The sequence below is a fragment of the Miniopterus schreibersii genome (genome assembly GCF_964146895.1).
Source record: "Miniopterus schreibersii genome assembly, chromosome: 4".
Taxonomy (NCBI): domain Eukaryota; kingdom Metazoa; phylum Chordata; class Mammalia; order Chiroptera; family Miniopteridae; genus Miniopterus; species Miniopterus schreibersii.
In genome coordinates this window covers 37,511,543-37,535,809 of record NC_138105.1, presented here as the reverse complement: position 1 = coordinate 37,535,809, position 24,267 = coordinate 37,511,543, and the positions used below count along the sequence as shown (strand labels likewise).

Below are 24,267 nucleotides of genomic sequence, written 5' to 3'. Positions count from 1 at the left end.
CCTTTATTTGCTGAAGGGATCGAATAGTGAACTTTTAACTGAAATGCACTTTAGATTTCATTAATTCAACACCTCTTTCAACTGGTGAGGATGTTTAAGCCCACAGAGACCCAGTGATCTCCTGTGTTCCTGCTAGTGACTGGGATATGACTAGACCCAGCCTTCAGGTTGCCGTCCAGGGAGTTTTTCAGAATTCTCTGAAATCAGTTAAAGCAAATGTCAAAGGTAAAACTCCAGAGAAAACAAGTTGCAAAAAGAAAATTTACACTTGGGATGGTATATATAATTTTTTTCTCTGTTGTAAGGTTGTAATTGGGTAATGATGGGGCTGAGGGAAAATGTGGAAGAGAAAGGAAATTAAGTGATGGGTGTATCTAAGGGTCACCTCTGCTTCCCCAGGACAAACAGTTCCTCAGCCATTGCACCCTGTGAGTGACTTGAAGAAATTATCCCTGGAGAGAGGTTTGCCTGTGAATCTTTGTAGTCTAAGAAAAGGCATAATAAATATAAAATGAAGGCACAAAAGCTTATTTTTCAAAAGATTTAACGTTTGAGCTGAAAGATGAAAGATCACAACATTTCCATTTCTACTGGGAATATGAATCTTTGTAAATGGACAGCCTGAGGAGAGGAGAGGGAGGACTTCCAGGAGGATCTGCCATTCCCTGGGCCTTTGTGACCTTTTCAGGGAGCTGTCAACTGTTCTAATCACAAGCCTTCACTATCACAGTTTTTGACGATGACATATCATCTCTTTAAACTGGCAGGGTGCTTAGCCCATCAACTCTATTTCTTCTCATCTTTGCTTTTCTCTACTGCTCCATTCAGCCACTGTGTCATGTTCTCTGTGGCCCTGCCATGTGGATTTACCTCTTTGACTAAAGCCAGGCCATAGCTATTGGCACTCCTATCCCTTCATAGTTTTCCTACTAAGAATTTTCCCCTCAATTACCCTAAGAGTATAATAGGAATTTGTTACATTGAAAAATTATTTTCAACGTCATAGGGTCAAATATATACGTAAATACCTAATAATCATTCACATATAAACCCTTTATAAAACCAATTCACATATTTTTAATCCTCTAGGAAGCCATCATTGGGTCCAAAAATGATCTAAAGACATAATTTGACTTGTAGAATCTAGAGCAGTCATTTTATTTTATTTTATTATTATTATTTTTTAAATATATCTTTATTGATTTCAGAGAGAGGAAAGGAGAGGGAGAGAGAGAGACAGAAACATCAATGATGAGAGAGTCATTGATCGAACCCACAACCTGGGCATGTGCCCTGACGGGGAATCGAGCCCCGATCGCCTGGATTCTAGGTCGACTCTCAACCGCTGAGCCACGCCCGGCCTGGCTAGAGCAGTCATTTTAAAACTCTTTGAAAGCATTGGATTACTTCAGTTGTCTGGCAGAATATTAATAGATAAAACAAGTAAAGAGGACTGATCTGGTTGAGGTGAGTGAAAACAGAGTAGTCTAATCCTATCAATTGCCCCTTTTTAAAAAAAAAACTTCACCCGAGACATGTTTAGGGAAAGGAAGGGAGAGAGAGAAAGATCGATGTAAGAAAGAAACCTCTATCTGTTGCCTTCCGTGCTCGCCCCAACCGAGGATCAAACCTGCAACCCAAGTACGTGTGTGCCCTGCCTGGGGATCGACTGGCAACCTTTCTGTGCACAGGATCATGCTCAATCGACGGAGCCACCCTGGCTGGGCCAGTTGTCCATTTTCTGTTTCGATTCCCAGAGCACCCAATTGGAAAGCCAGTTATCTACTTCACCACCAGATATCAGACTGAAATGATTACTAATAATTAGACTCATCATTGTGGTCAGAAGTATTGGGTCAATTCTTGGTGGCAGAAGCAGTGGTTCATTTGTCATGGATGACTGTCCCCATGTTTACCTGTCCCATTTCCTATTGTGTGCTGGTCAGGAAAAAATGTGACGACCCGATTTATGTGTGTGTGTAGAAGTGTTATCAGTTCCTTCTAAGGTACATGTTTATGGCCTGAGGGAATTTTTACTCCAGTTCCCATTTACTATGTCAAAGTGAGCATATGTATTTTATGCTGTCTTGTTTTTAGTGTATTAATTTAACATCGTATTGTCTTATTATGCATCCTTGGGCAAAACAAGGGGCATTGTGCTTTGACCTGTGTTGCATTGGTGGGAGTTGTCAGGCATGCAGGAGCGTTTATATTTCACAGTCATGGACAATGGCCTCTCTCTTCGCTCTGTTTCTGGGAAGTTTGAATAATAAATTTTTCACTACCCTAGCTTTTTTAGATGCAAATGTTTTTATTTGATTTTGTCATTTGAGACATTATTTTAAGAATTTTATATCATATACTGGTCTCTTATAAAACAAATAATATAATATAGGACCCATTTTAAGTCTTATATAAACCAATTAATTGAGATTTACAAAAAGACTTGATATAATGAAGCCCTTCATTGTTTTATTAGTTAGGGTGATGCCAGCTGCTCTAACGAGCAAACCACACATTTTCTATGGCTTTTAACCTGGGGGTGGGGGGACACGTGCAGGGTGGAGGGGATCAATGGGGGAAAGACAGAGACATCTGTGATACTTTCAACAATAACGATACATTTTGAAAAATAAAATAAAATGAAAATAAAAGTTTAATTTTGAACTTAAGTACCAGTCATCCACTGTTGGCGTCCCTGGCTGGCTGGTGGGATTTCTTCCACGGGTTGATTCTGTGACCTAGATTCCTGTGGCTTTGCCACTCTGTAGCTGTCAGTTAGCAAGGTGGGGTGACAAGACAACCCACTTCTTAACCACACGAATGCCTTTGAATGCCACATTAATTGACACACGAGAATGAGTCACGTTCCCACCTAGAGATGAGAGTCTGGGGAATGTGGTATCTGCTGCTTCTCAGGAGTAACTTCTACTTTGGAAAGAGGAGCACAGAACCGTGGTGAGTAGTCAGTGGTCTCAGCCATACATCTTCAGAATCTCAGGAACTCCGTTATAAAAAAATGGTTCCCTGAGATGTTGCATTACCTTAGTGTACTTTAGATCAAATCCTGAGGAGAATAATGAAAATTTATGAGGTATATTTTAAAAATGATGTAATAAAAATAAACGTTGAACATTAGTGTGAAACTTAACTTATTGTTATTAAAATATTCAATGTCAGTTATTTAATTGCTAACATTTTATTGGAAACATTATTTTGTGCACTCAAACTTGCCTACTAATGTCTTGGTTTACCCATGATAAATATAGATAACTGTTAATATATCTGGAAGACACACTCTAAATCTTTTGAATATGAGAAAAAATGAGATGCGGACAATGCAAATTTTTTACTTGTAGGAAATGCAAGCAAATGAAAATTTACTCTCACGCTACATTTTGCTGAATAATTCTATTTAGGCATGAACTTATTCTAATAGTAGGATTAAAAAATTAAGTATTTTAAGGGATAAAAATGCTCATACTAACGCTTCCAACTGCTCATCACCCTGTTCCTGAATTGTAAGTCTTAGTTCATTTTGCCATGTGGTTTTGCTGCACCTTTCTCCTTCCTTTATGTGTCCATGTACTTTTTTCCAGGAGCCTCCTTCAGCCCTACAGTCTTTTAATCTGTGTCTGTTCATTTCTTACATCTCCCTACAGGTCTCTCTGTCTTCTCTTTTTGTCTATGGAGTTCTTCATCTGTGGACAGTGGAGAATGGTGAGATTTAGATTAGACATCAGTGGTACTGAAATGTAAAATGTCTCAGTGAAAACCACCATAGCCTTCATGATACTGTAAGAACCAGAGGGCAGGTGTTTAATGCTTGAAACCAGTGGGATCACTGTGTACCTTTATGTGACAATCTGCTTGTCACATCACTGTGTTCCGCCTGGGCCCAGAAATTGTCATTAAGTTAGAACATGAACCATGGACCTTTAAGGACATTTATAAATAGGTGTATTGAATGTATTCTTCCTCTTTCGCTACTTTTTTTTTCCTTTCAGTACAACCCACGCGATCTCCACAACAACTTGCTGTGTCTCCTCAAGTGCATTCCTTTTCAAATGTTATTAACAGCCCAATTCCCACGCATGGTGGGTGACAAAGATATAGTGATAGCACTAAACGACAATGAGGCAGAATCACTGAAAACACATAAAGTGATTCGGATAATTCCAGCCATCTGTAACCTAATTGTTTCAAGTCTGGAAAGCTATCAAGAACACTTATTTGTAATTCGATCCCTGCTAAAAAATATATTAAAAATCACAAAGCCAAATAGGATAACTCCATTTCTAGGGGTCTCTGGAGAGTTTGGAATGAGCAAGACTCAGGGAAGGTATGTAAAAATGTATAGAGGAAAAATCATGTGAGTGAAAAATATAGATCAATTTTCTTTGAGATATCCTTTATCTTTTTGTTGGTAACACATGACTGGAGTTTGAGGAGTGAGATAAAATTGACAGCAGTGGTAATAAAATCAAAAGTAATTCTGCAAAAAATAGTTGTAAACCAAAAAGAGAGGTGCTTGAGTAATTTCTGGGTCAGATCTAAAGAAAAGCATTCAAGGTCTCTTTTGGGTCATTACAAAGAAAATGTGAAGTAAGTATGATTCTAAAATGAACACTTGGAATTAAAAGATGCTTAATGTAATTTTAAATACTTTATGTTGAGACGAATCACAGTTACATTTTAATTATATAACCAAATAGTCCCTAGTTTACTAACAGAATGGAAAAATACTTTGAAAAACCCTGTTTTCTGTTATTTTGTATCTCACATATTAAGAAGTTTGCCATTTTCTTGCCCTTCTGAATCCTTCCTTTTATTCCTCCCTCCTTTTTACCTGAATGCCAAAGACATGTGTTAAAATATTAATGATTTTTAAATAGAAAATGTGAAGCATCAACTACTTGCCTTAAAATATTCCAGAACACACAAATACCCAAGAGTAGGTTTTACTAGAACTGTCATCATGCCCAGCCCCATGGCTCAAAGACAGTTTCTGATGCCCCGGGATCAGTGAGCTCTATGGTCCCCATTGTGTGTATTCAACACAGGGGATTGTGTGGAACTTATTTTGGTTCACACAAATCTCAGAGGGTTTTGTTCAAGTCATAAAACAATTTTAGTAATATCCTAAATTCAAATGATGATGGGATTACTCGTGTGGTCTGCATATCAGATATCCCTGTAACTTTCAGGTGTGCCCAACTCTCTGGAGAATCAAGCTCGGTTGACTCACTGTTGTCATAGCGAGAGTCTTTTTAGCCAACATGAAGTCCTGGGAACAATGATTATTTCTGATGATCTATTATAGCTGCAAAGCATATTAAAAAGTGCAACCCATGCTGCATGCGTATGTATTTGTGACGACTGTTTGCTGTCAAAAAATAGTCTGGATTTAAAATGTGTCACATTGTAACAATCTGATATTTGTGTCATTTATATAAAATATAATACGTTTGTCAGCATATAAGAGTCCTAGGGACCTTGTACATAGAGTTAAAGTAGGCACGACGCAGCCATGATATGATCAGATATATCATGGATTTGGAGCTTGGAGCTGGAAGACCTGGGTTCACGTTCCAGCCCTTCCATTGACTGCTTTTGTGACTTTGACCATGTCACCTAGCCCCTCTGAGTCTTGGTTCCCTTGTTTGAAAATGGGGGTATTACCTCCTATTTCAATGGTTTGTTGAGAATTTTTTTTATTAATTGTTCATACTCTAGCTCATTCCAGAAAGGATTTGAATTGATGTGTATGTTTGAATATATTTGCGAGTGCTTTGAAGACTATACAAATGTAAACTATGAGCCATTACTGCTGGTACCATTTGGATTCCTGGAGAGGTCTATCTCTTAGAATGAAAGTGCTTCAAAGCAATTGTTCCAGACTTTCATGTAATAATTTTGAATGAAACAAGTATTTATCCATAGATATCTCTTGACATAGACTGGTTATAGGCACCAATTTAAGATAAACCAATAAGAAGACTACTCAAGACCTTTCGATTGAAGACCATTTGTGACTAATGAAAAATATGATTCTCACATACTTAATGCCTGTTACTTGAAAGGACTATAACGACAAAAAGCTCTTAGGGATTAAGCAACTCTTTTCAATACATTTGTATTGTGTTAATCTTAACAAACATTCACAAATACTAGAGAAAGAGGAGACCTCATAGGTGTGAGTCATTTTTATTCAGCTTAAAGACAATGGTTTTACTGCCCTTAGAATTAGTGGCTGCCTCCCAGTCACAAAGAAGCTGTGAAATATCAGTGGACTAGCAGTTCCTTTAATTCCTTTTATTATCATGTGCCATTTGCTTTAATCTTGAGTTACAACCATGCTTATCTGCCCTCTGCATCTAAAGTCTCCGGAAAGATGCTGTGGCATGGCCTAATAGCTTTTATCAGCTCACCCAGCAGCTCTTAAGCTTTGACGCTTGAAACCCAGGAGTTAACCACTGGTGCCAAGCCCTTCGGAACAAGTCAACCAATTCCCTTTCCCTTGTAACTGATTGCTGTTTATCTCAAGGCAGCCACGATCCCCTCTCCCCCCTCCCTTTGTCCAGGTGAAATAGAACCTCAGGACAGAAGAGAGGGGCTATTTTGCCCCAACCCCTCCAACTTCGGGGGCTGAATTTAACTAGAGAGGACTTACTAGGCATGTTAGGAACTGCAGCTCCATTAGACCCTTTCTCTTGTCCTATATTTTAAGCTCCTTTGATTTTTCCCCTCTAATAACTAGATAGTAAAATTGTTAATCTAGTTTGGTTTATCTGATAAGCATGCTTACTTTTCCTCCTTTTTTACAAAAGTCTTCTAGGGAAATTAAATTAGCCTCTGTTGTCTTTTAAATAGAAAAAAAGAAAGAAAATCTACTTTCTAAATAGTGAAACTATACATTACAGTTCATGTTACACAGAAAAACTATAAAAATCATGGAATAAGGATTTCCCCCTCCTTTATAGTAGATGAAGCTGCATTTTTCAGTGACTGCATGAGAAACACAGCCTTGATAAGAGCTCTCCAGCAAACATTATAGTCAGCAATTACGATTTCTCGGAAAGTGATAGCATGCGAAGACCCGCATGCGGGAGTCGGAGAGTACACGTTGGTGGTTAAAATGCTTGGACTTCAAGGTAGGCGAGATCCGCAGCTGAATTCCGTGTTTCCACTTACCAGCTGTGTCTCCTTGAACGCTTATTTAAATTCTCTAAGACCTCATTTCCTCATAGATAAAATGGTGATGATGTTTCCAACCTGCAGGATTTCCCAAGGATAAAATGAGGCAAATATGTAAAGTACCCAATAAAATGTTGGGCGCATAACAGACACCACATAAATGGCAGCAGCTGCTAGTGTTGTTTTTGTTATTGACAAGCTGAGAAAAAAAAGGAAAAACCTGAAAGGTTAGGTTTTTTATTTTTTAAGGACCCCTTTTGCTAAAATCAATTTAGAAAACTCTCCTCAGAAGGACCATAATCTCCAGGCAGGAAATGGGGAGGCTGGTATTCTGGCTTCCATGCTGGGAGCCCACAGCCCAAGTTCAAGACTGACTTCTCTCGACTGTTTTACAGGCTCATTTGATGAGACAGGACTACCCGTCCTGGGCGGGTTAGGCTACATCGCTGCATTTAACCATAAGTTACCTCAATTTTTATGACCAGAGCCTTTTCATTTCTTGATTTCATTTCTTCATGCTATTTTTGCAAGGAATAGAGAGTCTCTCTCTCCCCCTCTCCCTGTTTCTCTCCTCCATGGAAAGGACTTAACATCCCATTTGGCGATATTATAAAGCTGAAAGGATTGGAGTTTACAGTAATACAGTGAGTGACTGACAGGCTGCCTATAGACCTTCACGTTCGCCTTCATCCCCCCTTGCATTTCCATGTAACCCTTCTTTCAAAGAAACAGAATTCTTCTTTAATTTGCCTTGTGCCATTCACTCTTTTGTATTTAATTGGCCGGGTGATTTCCTTTGCTTAAATTTAGCATCTATCGATCACAACTAGCAAGGCATATTACGGTGCTAAGAGAAAATTCCCCAGGACCCTCTCCACACTGGGGAAAGGGAACATCTGCTCCTTTCCTACCAGGATGCCAGGACTGAGAGGTCAGTGTGTTTCTTCATCAAGGCTTAAGGCTTTGGGGATCAGGGGAGCATCAGGCTCCAAGCAGCATAATGAATGGCAGGGGCTGGCTGGCCAGGTTTGCCAGTTCCCCACAGCACTGTGCAGCGTAATGAGCTAGGACTTCGCGCACTGAAACACACCCAGCTTGGGGAGGGAGGCAGGCTGGGCCTCCCGCCCTCTCCCTTTGTCCCCGGTTCTGAACTGTAGTTTCAACTTGGAAGAAATTATTGAGGTCTTCATGAGTGGCACTGGCAGGGTTAAGTCTCCATGAGGGTTGATAAGCTCTATGGCTAAGAAAACCCATCAGGCTTTAGGCAGGGAGCTGAAGGTTTAAGTTGCTTGAACTGGAAAGAGTCTGAAGAGGTGATTATGTTAAGCAAGTAATGTGCATCGGTAACATGGAATCAAATTATGAGGGTCAGTAACTTCCTGGCTTCCCCAGTGCACTAAATGAAGACATAACATCGCACCGGTGCTTGGTATTTCTTGATGCCGCATGGTGTCAGCACTGTCCGGTCATATGTACTTCACAGCACGTCACCTTGAATTTCATGGCTTTATCTGCGCTGTTGCTTTAATAGACATTCATGATCTTAAGCTTCCTTTGAACTCGCTGCAGGACCATGCAAAGTCATTATTGTGAGCCCTTCTGTGCTTTTCGTGTGATATACAAAAATATTATTCCCATCATTTAGAAAGGTAGTTATATCCTACTCTCACGCTTCCAAAAGTACTTTGGAAGTATTCTTTGCTGGTAAGTGAAGCTACTGAAGGGGAAAATCCCCTGAATGTGAAAGACCTTTGGGGGGACTGCTATCAGAGAAGTGTCAAGGCAGTGAGTTAATATTAGAAAGATATAGAGGACAATGGTTCTCAAAGTGTGGCCCCCTGGCCAGCAGCATCAGAATCACCCAGGAACTTGTGAGAAATGCAAAGCCTACTGAACCAGAAACTGCGCTGAGCTCAGCAGTCTGTTTCAACAAGCCTTCCAGGGGGTGCATGCTCCAGTTTGAGAAGCATTGCTGTAGCGTTTATGGGGTACGGGAACGGGACAGACCCATCTCGTCTGGGGTAGAGCAGGAGACAAGACAACTGAAGTATCTGCCCCTGGACCTTATTACATTGCAAAGGAATGCGTGGTACCTCACCCCAGTGAAATGTTCATGCATACCCAACAGAGCCTGTAATTATCATAAGCACCATTTAATTTTTTTGTTTGAATTAGCCTATCTTCTTTGGTTTCAGTAGATGCCTAACACAAGATGACTAATGAGCGATTCCTTCGTGCTTTTCAGAAACATCCCCCTTGCCATATGTATATCCATGGCCATCGTCACCGTGGGCTATGTGCTAACGAATGTGGCCTACTTTACGACCATTAGCGCTGAAGAGCTCTTGCTTTCAAATGCAGTGGCAGTGGTAAGTCCAAGCTGGGGAAACGCCAATTTGAATTTAGGTTAATGAGTTGATGCAATTTTATAGTAGTTCCTTCCAAGAGAAAAGGGTTTTGAAATTCAGTAATCTTTTCTTGACCCAAATGATAATCAGTATTTTAAAAAATTTAGAACATACCTTAGCATATTCCATTTAACTGATACAGCTAAAATCCCGTATGATTTCTCTGTAGCATTAATTTCATGTAAAATGTTTCCGCATGTACATGTTTGAAAACACATTTCCACATGTACACATCGAATAGAAGGCGTTATCCTTCCAACATGTCTTTAAGGACAGGTGGGCAGTTACTGGATTTAAAAGAATGCAGTTTTGGGGTATGCAAATTGTAATTTATTGTGCACTCTTTCTTGTTTGTAAACTTGTCAAATGCTAAGTTTTCAGATATTTTCCCCAAAGTACCACTTTAAGAATTTCCAAGTTGACTCTCTCTCTCTCTCTCTCTCTATATATATATATGTTTAGTATATCCTTTTGAATACTAGTCATGGAATATTATTAATTTGGGGGAATACTGAGTTATTTAAAGTTAAACTGATATCTTTGCTATAGTACTCAGAATATTAAAGATGCTCTCTAAGAAGTGGATACTCATAATTTTACATTTTCTAAATTTTTGAGACTTCAGGACCAACTTTGCTCCCAAAGATCATGCTGTGAGACTGTTATTCTCTGACACATACTTTTATTTTGTATAAAAACAGGTAGTAAGAGAGCCTTCATTCATGACCTTATAAAAATGAAGGGGAAAAAAATAACTTCCAATCATTAGCTGTCAGTTCCTTTAAAAATAGTCACTATTACCTCATATCAGCGGCATCCACGGGGAACAAATGATCTCATTTCACGTGAACCTACGTACGAGTTCACTGTAAGAGAAAAAGACTTCGGCCAGTGCTGTAAGTTCTAGCAGATGCCCAAATGTACAAAGCTTACTGATGTCGGGTCAGTCAGCTCATGTTACTGGCCAAAGGGCAGCACTTACTCCTTGAGTGCTGTGTGGTACAATAATTACACAGCCCCAGCTGCATCAAGGACAAGTAAAGAATCCCACATCTTTTTTTTTATTTTGGAAAATACATCCTTTATGCCATGCATGAAAGGAAATTTCGGAAGCTTTGTTTATCCTGCCGCACTTTTGTATTTTCTGCGGCCTGATATCCTTGGACTTGTATTTGTAGTCTAGCTTTTTATAGGAAACCACAGAAGGAATTGCCAGATAATTGAGATGGAGGGACTGATTCGATAAACAGAGATTCAGCTCTTGTGATTATTCTGGGCAAAAGATTTTTCAGAACATCTCGTAGATATGATATCAATGATTAAGTCACCAGTGTGTTTTTTCTTGCCATGCTTTTATGTCATAACGGTAGCTGTCATGCTACTCAGTGTAGATTTTGTGCTTCACGATCAAAATGTGGCTTTCTAGGCTAAAGAGAAGATTGTGCAAAAGGATTTCTGTCTGCAAAAGCAGAAATTCTTCTAAAGGAGCTTTTTTTTCCATTTACGGAATGATACAAGATTTTGGCCATAGTTGATAAAGACTGGGTAAATGGATCATTGCCTTTTGAAAGTAGAGCCCAGGTGCTTCTTTAGACCTTTGCCCACCTTTTAGCTACAAGCAATGCCACGGTATGTAATTCTGATTATTGTCTGCAGAGTTAGTCTGACCCTAACCAAAGAGAAGGCTTAGGAACCATACACGTGTCACGGGGCTAATAGAAAGTCATAGAGCGAGTCTGGCATAAATTGCTTCATTTTATTCCACTTTCTGGCAAAGCATTAATTTGCATCATTCTGTCTTTCGCTAGACCTTCGCTGAGAGGCTCCTGGGAAATTTCTCATTAGCGGTTCCCATCTTTGTGGCCCTCACCTGCTTTGGCTCCATGAATGGTGGTGTATTTGCTGTCTCCAGGTGAGTGAGTTCAAGCATTTTCCGAAATGTATTCTCTGTTTTTGAGATTGGATGTGATCAGGATAATTTTACAAAGAAATAGTGCCTCCAAATCCGTCGTATTTAAAGGCACACGCAGGATTGAAGCCTTTGTCCAAGTCTCAAGAGCATGCCTCACTCTGCCCATTAGAGGGCACTGCTCCTCTACTCATAGCCGAGCCTGGAGCTGGGCATGTGGCATTTTTTTATAGTATGTCTACAGAGTCTAACAACAGCATTTTATTTCTGGTGATAAAATCTGTTGTTTCTCCAAAGGTGACAAGAAAAAAAGTAAAATAAGAGACACCAGAAATCGCCGCCTCACCCTATCTGTATCCCTATTGCTTTCTTTGATGCAAAAGTACCTTTTGCTTTAATATAAGATTAAAACGCAATCAGATAAATATGAATGTTAGATGTGTTGTCATCCTTAAAAACAAAATAGCCAGTTGTTTACCGGAAAAATGAATTTCTTCGGGAGTAGCAGAGGAATCGCAATTCAGAACGTGCAAACTATGGCAAAACCATAGGCCCGTCCTGAGAACAAAGGAGAAGGCCTTGCTTTTATAGAGGAAAGGAGGTCGTGGGGGGGGGGGCGGTTTTGATGGAAAGGCCATTGGAAGAGAGTGAGAGTTCAGGGCTGCTGTGGCTTCTCACCAGCTGGGTCACTGCTGGGCAAGGAGAAATTGTCTTTTCTCCTGCTGGGGTAGTGAAGAAGGCTTCTTCTGTTGAGCCCCCGCTTCAGGCCTTCCCAGCTCTATTTTAAATGAGGTTTCCTTTATTCATATTTACAGTGTGTGTATACGCATGCATGTGGGGGAGGGGGGTGTATTGTGTGTGTGCATGCGTGCGTGCGTGTGTGTGTGTGTGTGTGTGTGTGTGTGTGTGTTGGTTTGATTGGATGAACAGCACACATACAGTACTGGGAACCTAGAGCTAAATTCAGCTTCAGCTATTCACATGTAGGGAGAGCTATGCTGAGTCAGGTGTTGCTACTGTTTCTTCTCAAAGAAGAACATCATACGCTGGCAGATTTTATAAAATTCTGAGTCAGATTTCTCATGATGTTCTCTAGCTTATCTGAAAAGTGAAATCTAAACAATCACCTGAGAAATGTCAAACCACTTGGGATGAAAAAGATGCACGTTTTCTCATAGGTTTCTGGGATTTTCCCTCTGCAATGATCAATTCCACAGTCAACTCCACCCCCGTTTTTCTCCCATCAGGTTATTCTATGTTGCGTCTCGAGAGGGTCACCTTCCAGAAATCCTCTCCATGATTCATGTCCGCAAGCACACTCCTCTGCCAGCTGTTATTGTTTTGGTAATGCATATTAACAAGTATCTCTAGACGTAACCGCGAGTAACAGGTTAGCAAAGCGGATTTCACACCAGACTTCAGAGAGTGCTTTACTTTCTCCTTCATTGCAAAATCGGCTCTGTGTATATCTTGGCAGAGTTTGGGAGGCAGGAGGTTCTCCACATCCTGCCTCCCAAACTTCCCTTGCTGCAGTATTTCTGATGCATAATTGATGCTATGGGGCAGTAACCACGTCACTTTTTTTTCCATCTTTGTAGAAATTTGTGAGGTCTAAGGGAAATGATTAGCTTGGCTCCTGTCTCTGACCTAGGACCTCACAGTAAAGGAGGCAGAGTAGTAAGTCCCAATTCTAAGTACCGAGAGTGGAGCTAAAAGCTACAGTCCAAAATGGCCCAGGGGTCTCATCACAGGCCCCTTATAATGAAATTGCACACAAAATTATAGAAAAAGCAACAATGAAATTCTAGACAGTGCAGTGATTCTGTGATTAAAAGTGAGATATTTGAGAGCAACCCTAGACGAGTGGGAAGAAATAAAAGCACCAAAACTTAAATTTGAGCTGTAGGATTCTTTATGCAGAGAAGAGTACCTGTGAAATGCAGGATACAAAAGACTGTGTGAGGTGTAAAAGTCCTCAGACACCCACCGACAATGTTATTGTCCCCTTCGCCTACCATTTTGTCACATTTTTCTCAAATGGAATCTGCTGTGAGAATTCATGGAACCTTTTTGTTTTTTTCATGCATTTAATTTGTTTCAAAATGTTTCCTTGAAATTTCTTTGTAAAGTACACAGCACTCTGCGAGGAATCTGGAAGGTAATAGTCACTTGTGGGAACAGAACGTATTATTCCGTGGAGAGGGCTTCGTTTTAAGCCTCTGCTCTCAGCCCTGCTGTCCTTGGCATGAGCAGCGGCAGGGACTCGCTGTGCTGGTCTCTGCGCTGCGTTCCTTTGGGCGGCCTTGAGGGTCACCCACGGCGGGCACGCGGGGAGAGGGAGAGCGGAGGAAGGGAAGGTCAACATTTTGCATTCAGGGGCTGACAGAGGCACGGAGAAGTGGCTGTGTTTCAGGTGTGCATAGCCAAGAGCTCATCAGACCCCGTTGGCAGAGCTTTCTGCAGACTTTCCAGTGGGGTACACTTTTTATGTTTATTATTAGTTATTTATTAATCATCTCAGTCTCTGGGTCTTTACATTTGAGCCACTGAGTATGACTTTGAAAATACAGTCCCTTCTGTCCAATGCACCTAAACACCAAACATCCATATAAAATTCCTCCTGAATAATTGGGAGTGTCGGTGGCCCTCTCATTCTGTGACTGGTGTGTAAAGGGATTTTAAGAGCAGGATATAGAAAGGAGGTTAAGTTTTAATCATAATGGTAGTTTATCAGTATAAGTAATCATCTGAAAAGAGACAGTGATCATGTCTAGTGATGTTATTGTTATCTCCCGTGTTCTCTGTAACTCACCGAGTGTTCCTTTTGCTTCCCCCCCCCTCTCCCCCCCCAGTACCCTCTGACGATGGTGATGCTCTTCTCTGGGGACCTCTACAGTCTTTTGAATTTCCTCAGTTTCGCCAGGTGGCTTTTTATTGGGCTAGCGGTTGCTGGGCTGATTTATCTCCGATACAAACGCCCAGACATGCATCGTCCTTTCAAGGTAACCTCAGCAATCTTGATGGGTTTACATAAATCTTCCTCCTAATACCCAGTCCTCCCTTTGTCATAACTTGACGATGGGGAGCTTGGGCGGGGACACCATCCTCTGCCATAAAGTGTTTAACTCTTGCAGGTAGTGCCTTCAGATTGGATTGGTTTTAGCTTGGAAAATAGCTCATCACATTTCTTTATGTGATGTACTGAACTCCATATGTCATACTTTTGAAAAGAGGTGGTGTTAATAGAGGGTGTTTGTCATGCTGATTATTCATGACGTGTCCGATGACCTGATAAATTCAGAGTATGGGGTATTTTGGTCTGTCTTTATGCTGAACATGACAAAGAGTGACACAGATAAGTGTGGAATTGTGTCACTCATTAAAACATCTAAAAAGGATGCTGCTTTACAAAATAGGCATTTCCAGTGTTTTTAAAGGTTATGACTTAATGCAGTGCTCTTTTTCAACATTATGCATTCTAGAAGGAATAAAAATGTAAAATATAAAGGGAAAGCAGAGATGTATGAACTTACCACTTAAGAGAAAGCACAGGTGCCATAACTGAAGCGTTTCCTTTTGGGAGGGTTGAAGAATATGCTTCTCGTCTCCTTCAGCCTCGAATGTTCATAGATTGTTTCAACCTCACTGTTCATTTGCTCCAAAGAAATAACAGATCGCATCGTCAGTTATGTTGTCAGAATTTGTTTCTAATTATATTCATTGCCTAATCCTGGCAACATCTTCATTAGCGGTTGAATAGGAGTTGGCTTGTTTTGTTCCCGTTGTTTCTTACTGTGAATCTCCAACAGAAAATCAATACGCCCCCAAAGGATTGAACATGTAACCAGCAGCCCATGGTCTTGGCTTAGTGGATTCTAATCATAATTATCAAAGATCCCATCTTTTACTATCAAAAAGAGAAATTATAGTGGTACTTGAGTAAAATAATTCCAACAGAGCTTCTCTGATGAAACACACTTCTTTTCCTTAGATTTTATTCTACCCAAAGATTCTTTTTTTTAAATTAAGGGAGTGTTTCCTATATTCCCGGTGCCCCTTTAGAGAGATTTTGCTACTAAGGTAAGGTAGGATGGCGCCTGTCACCTGGTGATGTGACACAGTACCACCCAGTGTCGTGACTGACATCCCCTCCTTGGCCGACTGGCCACCCGGTGCCTGGTTGGAGGTGATTTTCCCTGTGCTGTGTTCCAGGTGCCGCTGTTCATCCCGGCTCTGTTCTCCTTCACCTGCTTCTTCATGGTCGCCCTCTCCCTGTATTCGGACCCATTCAGTACAGGGATTGGCTTCGTCATCACGCTGACCGGGGTCCCCGCATACTATCTCTTTATTATATGGGACAAGAAACCCAAGTGGTTCAGGAGAATGTCAGGTAAGTCTTTCAACCTTTTTACAGACCATGTTGTAGGAAATTCATCTGTGTGTACACGCATAGCATACACTCCTTAAAGGTCAAATATGTAAGTAGGACAACTGCTAGTTTGTTGTTGCATTTTAATGAGAACTGGAAGAAGGAAAAGTGGAAGGATGTTTGGGGAGCAGCCACTGGCTCCTTTCAGGGCAGTGTGTAGTTGGGTTGCTTAGGTAACTTCTTAGGAGAAGAGCTTTCTTAGGTAGAATTTTATCAGCAGTTCTGAAAATGGCCTCACGTCTCTTCTGAATCCTGATTCACTAACCTGATTCTTTTTATTCTGGGTTGAATCCAGTTTAGTGATTCTATATCATACTAGACTACTTGATGAGGGATACAAGATTTGGTGGGGAGTTAGGCAGAGGCCTGCAGAGGTCTTCAATATCATGATTATAGCTCCACCCTATTTAATAGGTATGGTAAGTCACTCAAGGGTCACAAGACCAGCAGGAACAAGGAACAGAGGTATAACAGCTCTCATTTATTGCGTGATTCTGTGGATTAGCACATACATGACCTTATCTCATCTTTAAAAACCTTCTGAAGTAGGAAAATTATTATTCCTATTTTGTAGACTTTGGGTTACAGCATGGGAGAATTCACACGACTTGGTACAAGTCATAGAGATGTTAGGTAGAGGAGCTAGAATTCAGATGCAGACAGTTTTGTATTTTGGAAAAATCATCCTGGAGGCTGGATGAGAGGGGGTCGAAGCTGAAGACCAGGAATAGGGGTGGTAGGTGACGGCAGTAATCCTGACGAGAACTGAGGAGGGTCTGGGCACAGGCCGTGTCAGCAGGGCCCAAGAGAAAGGAAAGATACGAAAGAGGCAACACCCACAGAGCTTGGTGACCAGGTAAGCTGTGGGAGGAGAAAAGAGTAGATCCGTAGTAGGAAGTGTACTTAGGAACAAGAGCCCTGTTGAAAGCCCGGCCCTTTGTCCTGGGCTCTGCTGAGTGAGCCCCTTTCCCCAAGTCATCATCTCTTTCAAATCTCCACAAGATGTGGGTGTGAGGTGCTGGTAATTCCCATGCCCAGATGGGGAACCCAGGGCTCAGGGAGAGGAGATTTTATTTTTGAATGTGCAGAATTTAAACCATTGAGCTAGGATTAGAATCCACATCTGCTGGACTGCAGGGTCCATGATTTTTCTAGATTGGTTGGCTGAGGGACAAGAGAGAGGGGTCAGAAACACAGCCAGGGAAGCAGATTGGCTCTTGCTGGTGAGTTTAGAAAGCAATTTGTTCCCATTTGTTTTCATTTATTTACTTTACCATAGTTAGTTTTTAAAAGTTTAAAACATTCAGAGAGATTTCTGGTCAAATTGTTAATAAATAATGTGAGTGTTACTAAAAATAAAATAACAATTTGTTGTATGTATTGAATCTCTAGTGTGCTAAGCGAACTCATTTAGAAACCAGTGGTTTAACATAGAGTTTTGCTACTATTCCTCTTTATTAGCTCTTAATTGGTATTTGATATCTTTAGACTGAATATATACTATTTATACTGAAATTTGTTTTCTACCTGGCAACACTATTCCCCAAAGAAGTGTTACTATAAAAGTTAGGTTCTTTAAGACTAACACAGGTACACTGATCACCTAGCAGGGTATTTAATCTCTGTTTATTGTTAGATCACATTAGATTTCTGCAGAATATTTTTAGTTATGTTTTCTCAGTTGTAGGCACGATTCTGGAAAAAAAAAGTCTTGTCAAGCAACATTTACCATTAAGACTGCTTTCCTGGTTACCAGTGTTCAGGACAAATTAATGCTCATCACTGTGAGACCTGTGTCTATCTCAGATCCAGGCCAGAGACAGTTAAAACCCTTGAGCACCATGGAAAACCAAGAGAATGTCGGACGAAAGAGCAGGCAGTCCCAGCGTTGGACCACAGTGAGAAGGGAGCACATTCCTTGTTTGCTCCCACTTATAGGCATTTTGTTCCTTGTGTTTGTAGTCAGCCAGCTGTAACACTTCTTTCTTTTGCTAACATGTGTGTACTATGTCCCTTTTTTTTTTGTGTCAGTTCATGCCTATTGCTAGTTTCATGCTTGATCTTTCTTTGATGTGTTTCCCTGCTCATGTAATTTTAAAGTTTGGGGTTATTTTTCTGTCTCTAATGATATTTTGATCATCTCCAAGGACCCCAAGTTTAGTGTTAGCCATTTGTGAAAGTAGCAGCAGTGTAGTAGCCCCATAATGATTACTTGGTTCTCAAAAATGCCATTAAGTCTCGCCAAGGAGCATGGCAATTCTGCCTTTAACTGCGATCATTGTCACCCTTTATCTTTATAGCTGCCTTGAAAGTCCTTCCTTGATTTTGTTTGATTTTCCTCTTAGGCAGCATTCTTGTAATGCAGTAAAAAAAAATCATAGTATTTATTGCTGCAATAGCAAGTATTTTCCTAGCCTTTGGCCAAAACAAAACACTCACACACACACACCAAAACGGCAGAGTCCTGAACCAGAACATCACCTCTCCCCACAACCACCTTCTTATTAGAGACAAACTCCGTGTGAACTTGGAGGCCAGAGAGCCTCTGCTTGGAGCAGTTTGTTCAGTGATTTCATATCCAGTTGTCTTGTTGGCTGACATTCTTTAGCCTCTGTATTATCATTTCTTTTTACCCTAATACACATGAACCCATAAGCCCTGTGAAATGATGGTTGATCTGAACACATCTCGCTTTCATGAAAAATGCGAGGCAACCGAACAGCTCTCAGAAAACGGCGAGAGGCTGGCTGCTCAGTCCAGACAGCCAGGGAATGTTCAGAACCTGAGGATGGGGGATGTGCAGAGATTTGATGAATTTCTCTGGCCACAGGATGCCAGTATTGAACCACTTTCTGTTTGACAGCATTCCTAGGGTGAAAAGACGGGCTCTTGAGGGACTAGTTAGACACACAGAAAGCTTTTTCCTGCTCTCCGTGACAGCATGCTTAATTCTCCCGGCTGTTTATGTATTTATTTATTTATAGAAACACAAGCTTCTCACCCAAGGAAAACGGGGCAGATACTCACTGACATACTCTGCAGCTACCTGCTGATACCTAGACCTGGCAAACCCTGCCAGGCCCCCAGCAGCTGCTTTACTTGGCTGCCTGGGTTTATGAGCCAGACCCCGTCACGGCTGAGAGTGAGTGGGGTCACTGGGAGTTGGCCCCTCTTGCTCAGGGTGAGATAGGAGGACAGCTGTATTTAAACAAAATCTTTGATTACAGAGACTCACACTGGGCAGCACCAGCAGAATGACTGTATCCATCTCCATGGTGGTGACTAGGTGGTCCCCGAGTTCTGAAAGCACAGGTTGCTTACAGTGTGTTGCAGTGACTTCATTTATGATTCCTCGCTGAAGGCTGCTTGATGCACTGGACAGACGCCTCACGCAGACCGCAGGGCTGCGTGTGAAGCTGGTTAAGCTCGCCCACATTTCCTAGGGGCCAAACTGTCTTCATTGTAGGATAAAATGAGACCATCCATGTGAAAAGGTTTTGAGGCCTTTTTTAAAAAAAGTACATGCTATTATTCTTATCCGACTCCTGGGGGAGGTGGTCCTTGGGCTAGTATCTCACGGCTTCTGGCTGTCGTTCCTGTGCTTGTACCAGGTGTGTTGGGAAGTCAGATTCTGCAAGGTCAGTTGTTGTTTCAGCTGGTTTCAGGAACACCCACCGAATATGAAAAGTAAAGCAGAAAATACAATCTCTCTTTGGTCTTGTGGCTTGTGGTTACTGAAAACACCAAATGCAGACTCACTGGCTCAACTTCACTTAAAGAAATTGTATCATAGGGTTAATTATCTGCAAAGCCAAAGGATGTGTGTGAGCATAAATGTGGTCGAATGAGACATGCCTGGGCTTCCCTGGGTGAGCAGGGAGCTTCCTCAGAGGTTTACTTGGGCCTGTTGAGCACCCGTCTGACCCCATGGCTGTAGATAACCTAGAAGAAAAAGTTGGTGTGGTTACAACAGCTACTCAGAGCCAAAATCGGCCACTCTGCCCAAACCTCCAGAATGATGAGGCTTATCCAAATCTTGAGATTCCAAGAGAGAGCCTAAGAAAGCCACAGGAGACACAGGACTGATTGAATACAGAGGAAGGGAAGGGCTAAGTGTGCAGAACCAGAAGAGAGTCTGTGGCCCCAGATGTGCTGCTGTGTGAAAGATCCACCCTGAACACTCAGGAAGGACAATGTCACACTGGGAAAGCAACAGGGTCTCCACCTTGCTCTCCCTTTGTCTGGACCCGATGCAGTGTTGTGACCTGGGTGAGCAAGTTGTCTGAGTAAACATGGGCTGGTGGTCCCAGAATAGAGAAACACAGTTTGAAAGAGGCTTCTGTTTTGGACATGGAGGAGCAGATTCTGAATAAGAAAGGCAGTTATTGAAACGAGGGAAATGGAAAATCTCAGTAGATAAATGCATGAATAGACTCTCACACACATGCGCACACGCGGCGGGCGGTTGCAGAGCTAGTTCAGTTCAGGTAGCTATAGCAGGCTCCTCCAGGGAGGGAGGAAGGGAGAGGATCCAGGTTAACCCCTCTGCTTTGCACTTGACCACTGCAGGTGCCAATGGCCTCTTGTTCCTCCCTGTCAGATGGCTCTAGCTCCTTCTCTGCCTACAGAGCCACCTCTTTCTACTGTTGACTGACACTTTTCACAGTTGTTTTAGTTTTTGTTGCCTGTGCTTTTGTGACTTAACCAAGAAATCATTGCCTAGATCAATGTCAAGGACCTTTTCCCCTGTGTTTTCTTCTAGAAGTTTTGCAGTTTCAGATCTTGCATTTAAGTCTTTGGTTCATTTCAAGTCCAGTTTCATTAAAAAAAATTTTTTTTGCATGTAGATATCCAGTTTTCTGTCCTTTCCCTATGTATGTTCCTGGTACCCTTGTTAAAAATAAGTTAATTATATATGAGGGTTTGCGTATCAGTTCTCTACTGTGTTCTACTAATTTATGTGTCTATTTTTATGCCAGTACCATACTATTTTGATTACTATAGCTTTGCAGTAAAGCTTGAAATTAGGTATTGTGATGCCACCATTTTTATTTTTTCTCAGTATAGCTTTGGTTATTTGGAGTCTTTTGTGGTTCCAAACAAATTTTATGACAGGTTTTCTATTTATGTTAGAAATGCCATTGGAATTTTTTTTATCAGGATTGCACTGAATCTATAGATCATGTTGGGTCATATGGACATTTTCAGAATATTAATTCTTCCAATCCTGGAACATAAGATATCTTCCTATTCTTTTGTGTCTTCTTTAATCTCTTTATTAGTGTCTTATAGTTTTCATCTCCTTTGGTTAAATTTATTCCTAGGTATTTTATTGTTTTCAATGCTATTGTAAATGGGATCGCTTTCTGAGTTTCTCTTTTAGATACTTTGTTATTAGTGTTCAGGCATGCCGCTGATTCCTCTATGTTGATTTTATATCCTGCAATTTTTTTTTGGTAATCCTTACTCGAGGATATTTTTTCCATTGCTTTTCAGAGAGAGTGGAAGGGGGGGAGAGAGAGAGAGAAAGAGAAACATCAATGCCTCACATCAATTGATTGCCTCTCTCACTCGCCCCAACCAGGGCCTCAACCATGGTATGTGACCTTGGCCAGAATCGAACCCCGGACCGTTCAGTCTGAGGACTGATGCTCTAACCACCGACCCAAACAAGCTAGGCAATATCCTGCAATTTTACTGATTTTATTCATTAGTTCTAATAATTTTTTAGTGGCTTCTTTATGGTTTTCTATGTATATATATATGGTGTCATCTATTAACAGAGATAATTTTACTTCTTCCTTTCTGATATGGATGCCTTCCATTTCTTTTTCTGCCTAATAGCTCCGGCTAGGACTCCCAGTATATGATAAGCCATCCTTGCATTTCTGAGATAAATCCCACTTGATCATGGTGAATAATATGTTGTTGAATCTGGTTTGCTGATATTTTACTGAGAAATTTTTCATCCGTATTCATCAAGAATATTGGTCTATACTTTTCCTTTCTTACTGTGTATCTGTCTGACTTTGGTATCAGGGTAATGTTGACCTTATAAAATGAGTTTGGGAGTGTTCCTGCCTCTTCAGTTTCTTTGAATAGTGTGAAAAGTATTGGTGGTTATTCTTCATGTTTGGTAGAATTCACCAGTGAAACCACCTGTTCCTGGGCTTTTCTGTGTTGGGAGGTGTGATGGGTCTGAGCCTTGAACTGCCGGGGGAGTGGGGCTTAGGGTAGTGGCGGTGCCCCTGGCAATGATGGGTCAGAGCCAGGACCTGGACCCCAGGGGGCAGGGCAAGACAGCAAGTTGCCATCTCAACAATGAGGGTTCAGAGTCTTGACCAAGGATGGGGGACGGGAGGGCTTGGCAGCAGCAACACAGCCCTAATAATGGCAAGCAGAGTGTGACTTGGGACCCTGGGGGCTGGGCTCAGAGCAGGGGAGGCTGCCTTGGTAATGGTAATGGTGGGGAAATGCCTGACCTGGGGCCGAGCTGGGCAAGGAGCAGCGGCAGCTCAGGCCTCATGTCTGGTAAGGTGCTGTGGCACCCAGTACCTGCGCGTGGGGCACAGCAACAACCGCGGAACCTGAGGGCAAGCCTCACTCAGCAGCTGCTCCAGCATTCGGGGACAGATGCAGAGGCGGGGACACTCAGGCTGCTCTGCCAGGAGGGTCAGCTCGTGGAAAAGACTGTTGGGAGACCCCTCTAGCAGAAGCTGCAAATGTCCACAGTGGAGAGGCTTGCTGGGCTTCTCCTCTCTCCCTCTCTGGGGACTTCCTCAGACCTCTGGATGGGGGGGAGGTGATGCAGGCAAAATGCTTTCTTTACTTAACTATGTGGCCATTCTTGATTTTTGAGCTCCGCCGGGTTTTTGCTGCTGCTTTGTTGTCTAGAGCTTTCCCCGAGCTATTTTCTTCAGGTTCTAGCTATTAATTGTTCTTGTTTTTTAAGGCGCTGATGAGGGTTGGGACCTCTAGCCCTTTACCTTGCCGACACCACTCCCGAATCCCTCATTCCTGCAGATGAGGCAAATGAGGTCCTGGGAGATGAGGTGTTTTGCTCAATAATACACTACAAGTTTGAGGCTGGAAATTTTATTTTGATCCTTCTATTGATTTTGCTGAGGAACTGATTGTAATCTCATAGGTGCAAAAAAACCAACAAAGCAATTTTAAACTGAATATGAAATGTGTTTTTGAACATTTATTTACATCTCGATCCTATTATCTCCAAATACTTCCAGCCTCCTGATTCATACATAAAAGTCCTTATTTTAATATAAAATATTAACGTATTCTTCTGAGAAGCCATCATGGGAAATTATAGAAGTGACATATAAATTAATTGAGCATGATAGGACTCTGGTGAAGTAAACAATTCTTGAAGGGGCTGTATGAAATAACAGAGTGAGTTTTCAGTATTCAACCCAAAATAATTCATTTTACTGTTTCTTATGCATTTCTGGTTTCTGTGCATTCTTAATTTTTCTTCATTATTTCTTTGTAGGCAAAATAACCAGGACATTACAAATACTACTGCAAGTGGTACCAGAAGAAGATTGTCATAAATCATGAATGAATGCATTTGAAATCTTGGCAATCTATCCTTGGCCTTGTTTCTGCTCAAAGGGCTGAAACAAAGTGTGGGCATTCACTTCATTTTATGAAAATCCAGAAGACTGCAACTTTGGAAGGGAAAAAAGAAATCGGTTATTTTTATCCATAGATTTTAGCATATTCAAACTGGGTTTGAAGAAATTTAGTTATAACTCTATGTGGTTTTAGAAAGCTGATATGCAACTGTGCCATGAGTTCCCATGATTCTTGCCTCCCTGACACCTACCTGTTGAGGTGAGGGGAAGAGACTACGGGATGGACAGTTACTTCAGGGGTCTTTCTCTGTAACATATCTTGTCATGGCCAAGAACCTTTAAATTGAAAACTGAGGTGTTTTCTGTATATTTGGGTTATGTGAAAACAATTTTTACATATTACAGATGACCATACTGTGAAAGTGTTTTCTGTTCTTCTAGAGAAAGAAGAACAAAGCATGCGTCATCATTCTGGACACAGGAAAGAAAGAAATTTGTTTTACATTGGCATTGCATTGCTTCCTCTTAGAGACCAACTTAGCTGTCACTCACCTTTTAAGGGCTAATACTCAGAGCATTTTGAGCAAAGGACAAGGGGATTTGCCTAACGTTAATAAATACATTAAAGAGGAGCTTTCTAGGAGCTGTTTATGAGACAAATCCAGGAATTATGTTTAAGTAAAAATCATTGAGAATTTAATATGTTAGGATTTTTTTTTTCACTCATCATCA

At 41.3% G+C, this 24,267-nt stretch overlaps 1 protein-coding gene across 1 annotated transcript in view; it reads left to right on the top strand.

The window, feature by feature from the left end:
• Positions 1 to 23,953, top strand: part of SLC7A11 (solute carrier family 7 member 11) — a 69,922-nt gene extending 45,969 nt beyond the window's left edge. The window contains exons 7-12 of the mRNA XM_081133996.1: positions 9,443 to 9,566; positions 11,414 to 11,517; positions 12,762 to 12,858; positions 14,367 to 14,516; positions 15,727 to 15,904; positions 23,451 to 23,953. Coding sequence (XP_080990122.1) covers positions 9,443 to 9,566; positions 11,414 to 11,517; positions 12,762 to 12,858; positions 14,367 to 14,516; positions 15,727 to 15,904; positions 23,451 to 23,518 — 721 coding nt within the window. The 3' untranslated portion in view covers positions 23,519 to 23,953. The remainder of the gene's footprint in view (positions 1 to 9,442; positions 9,567 to 11,413; positions 11,518 to 12,761; positions 12,859 to 14,366; positions 14,517 to 15,726; positions 15,905 to 23,450) is intronic.
• Positions 23,954 to 24,267: the final 314 nt, after the last annotated feature.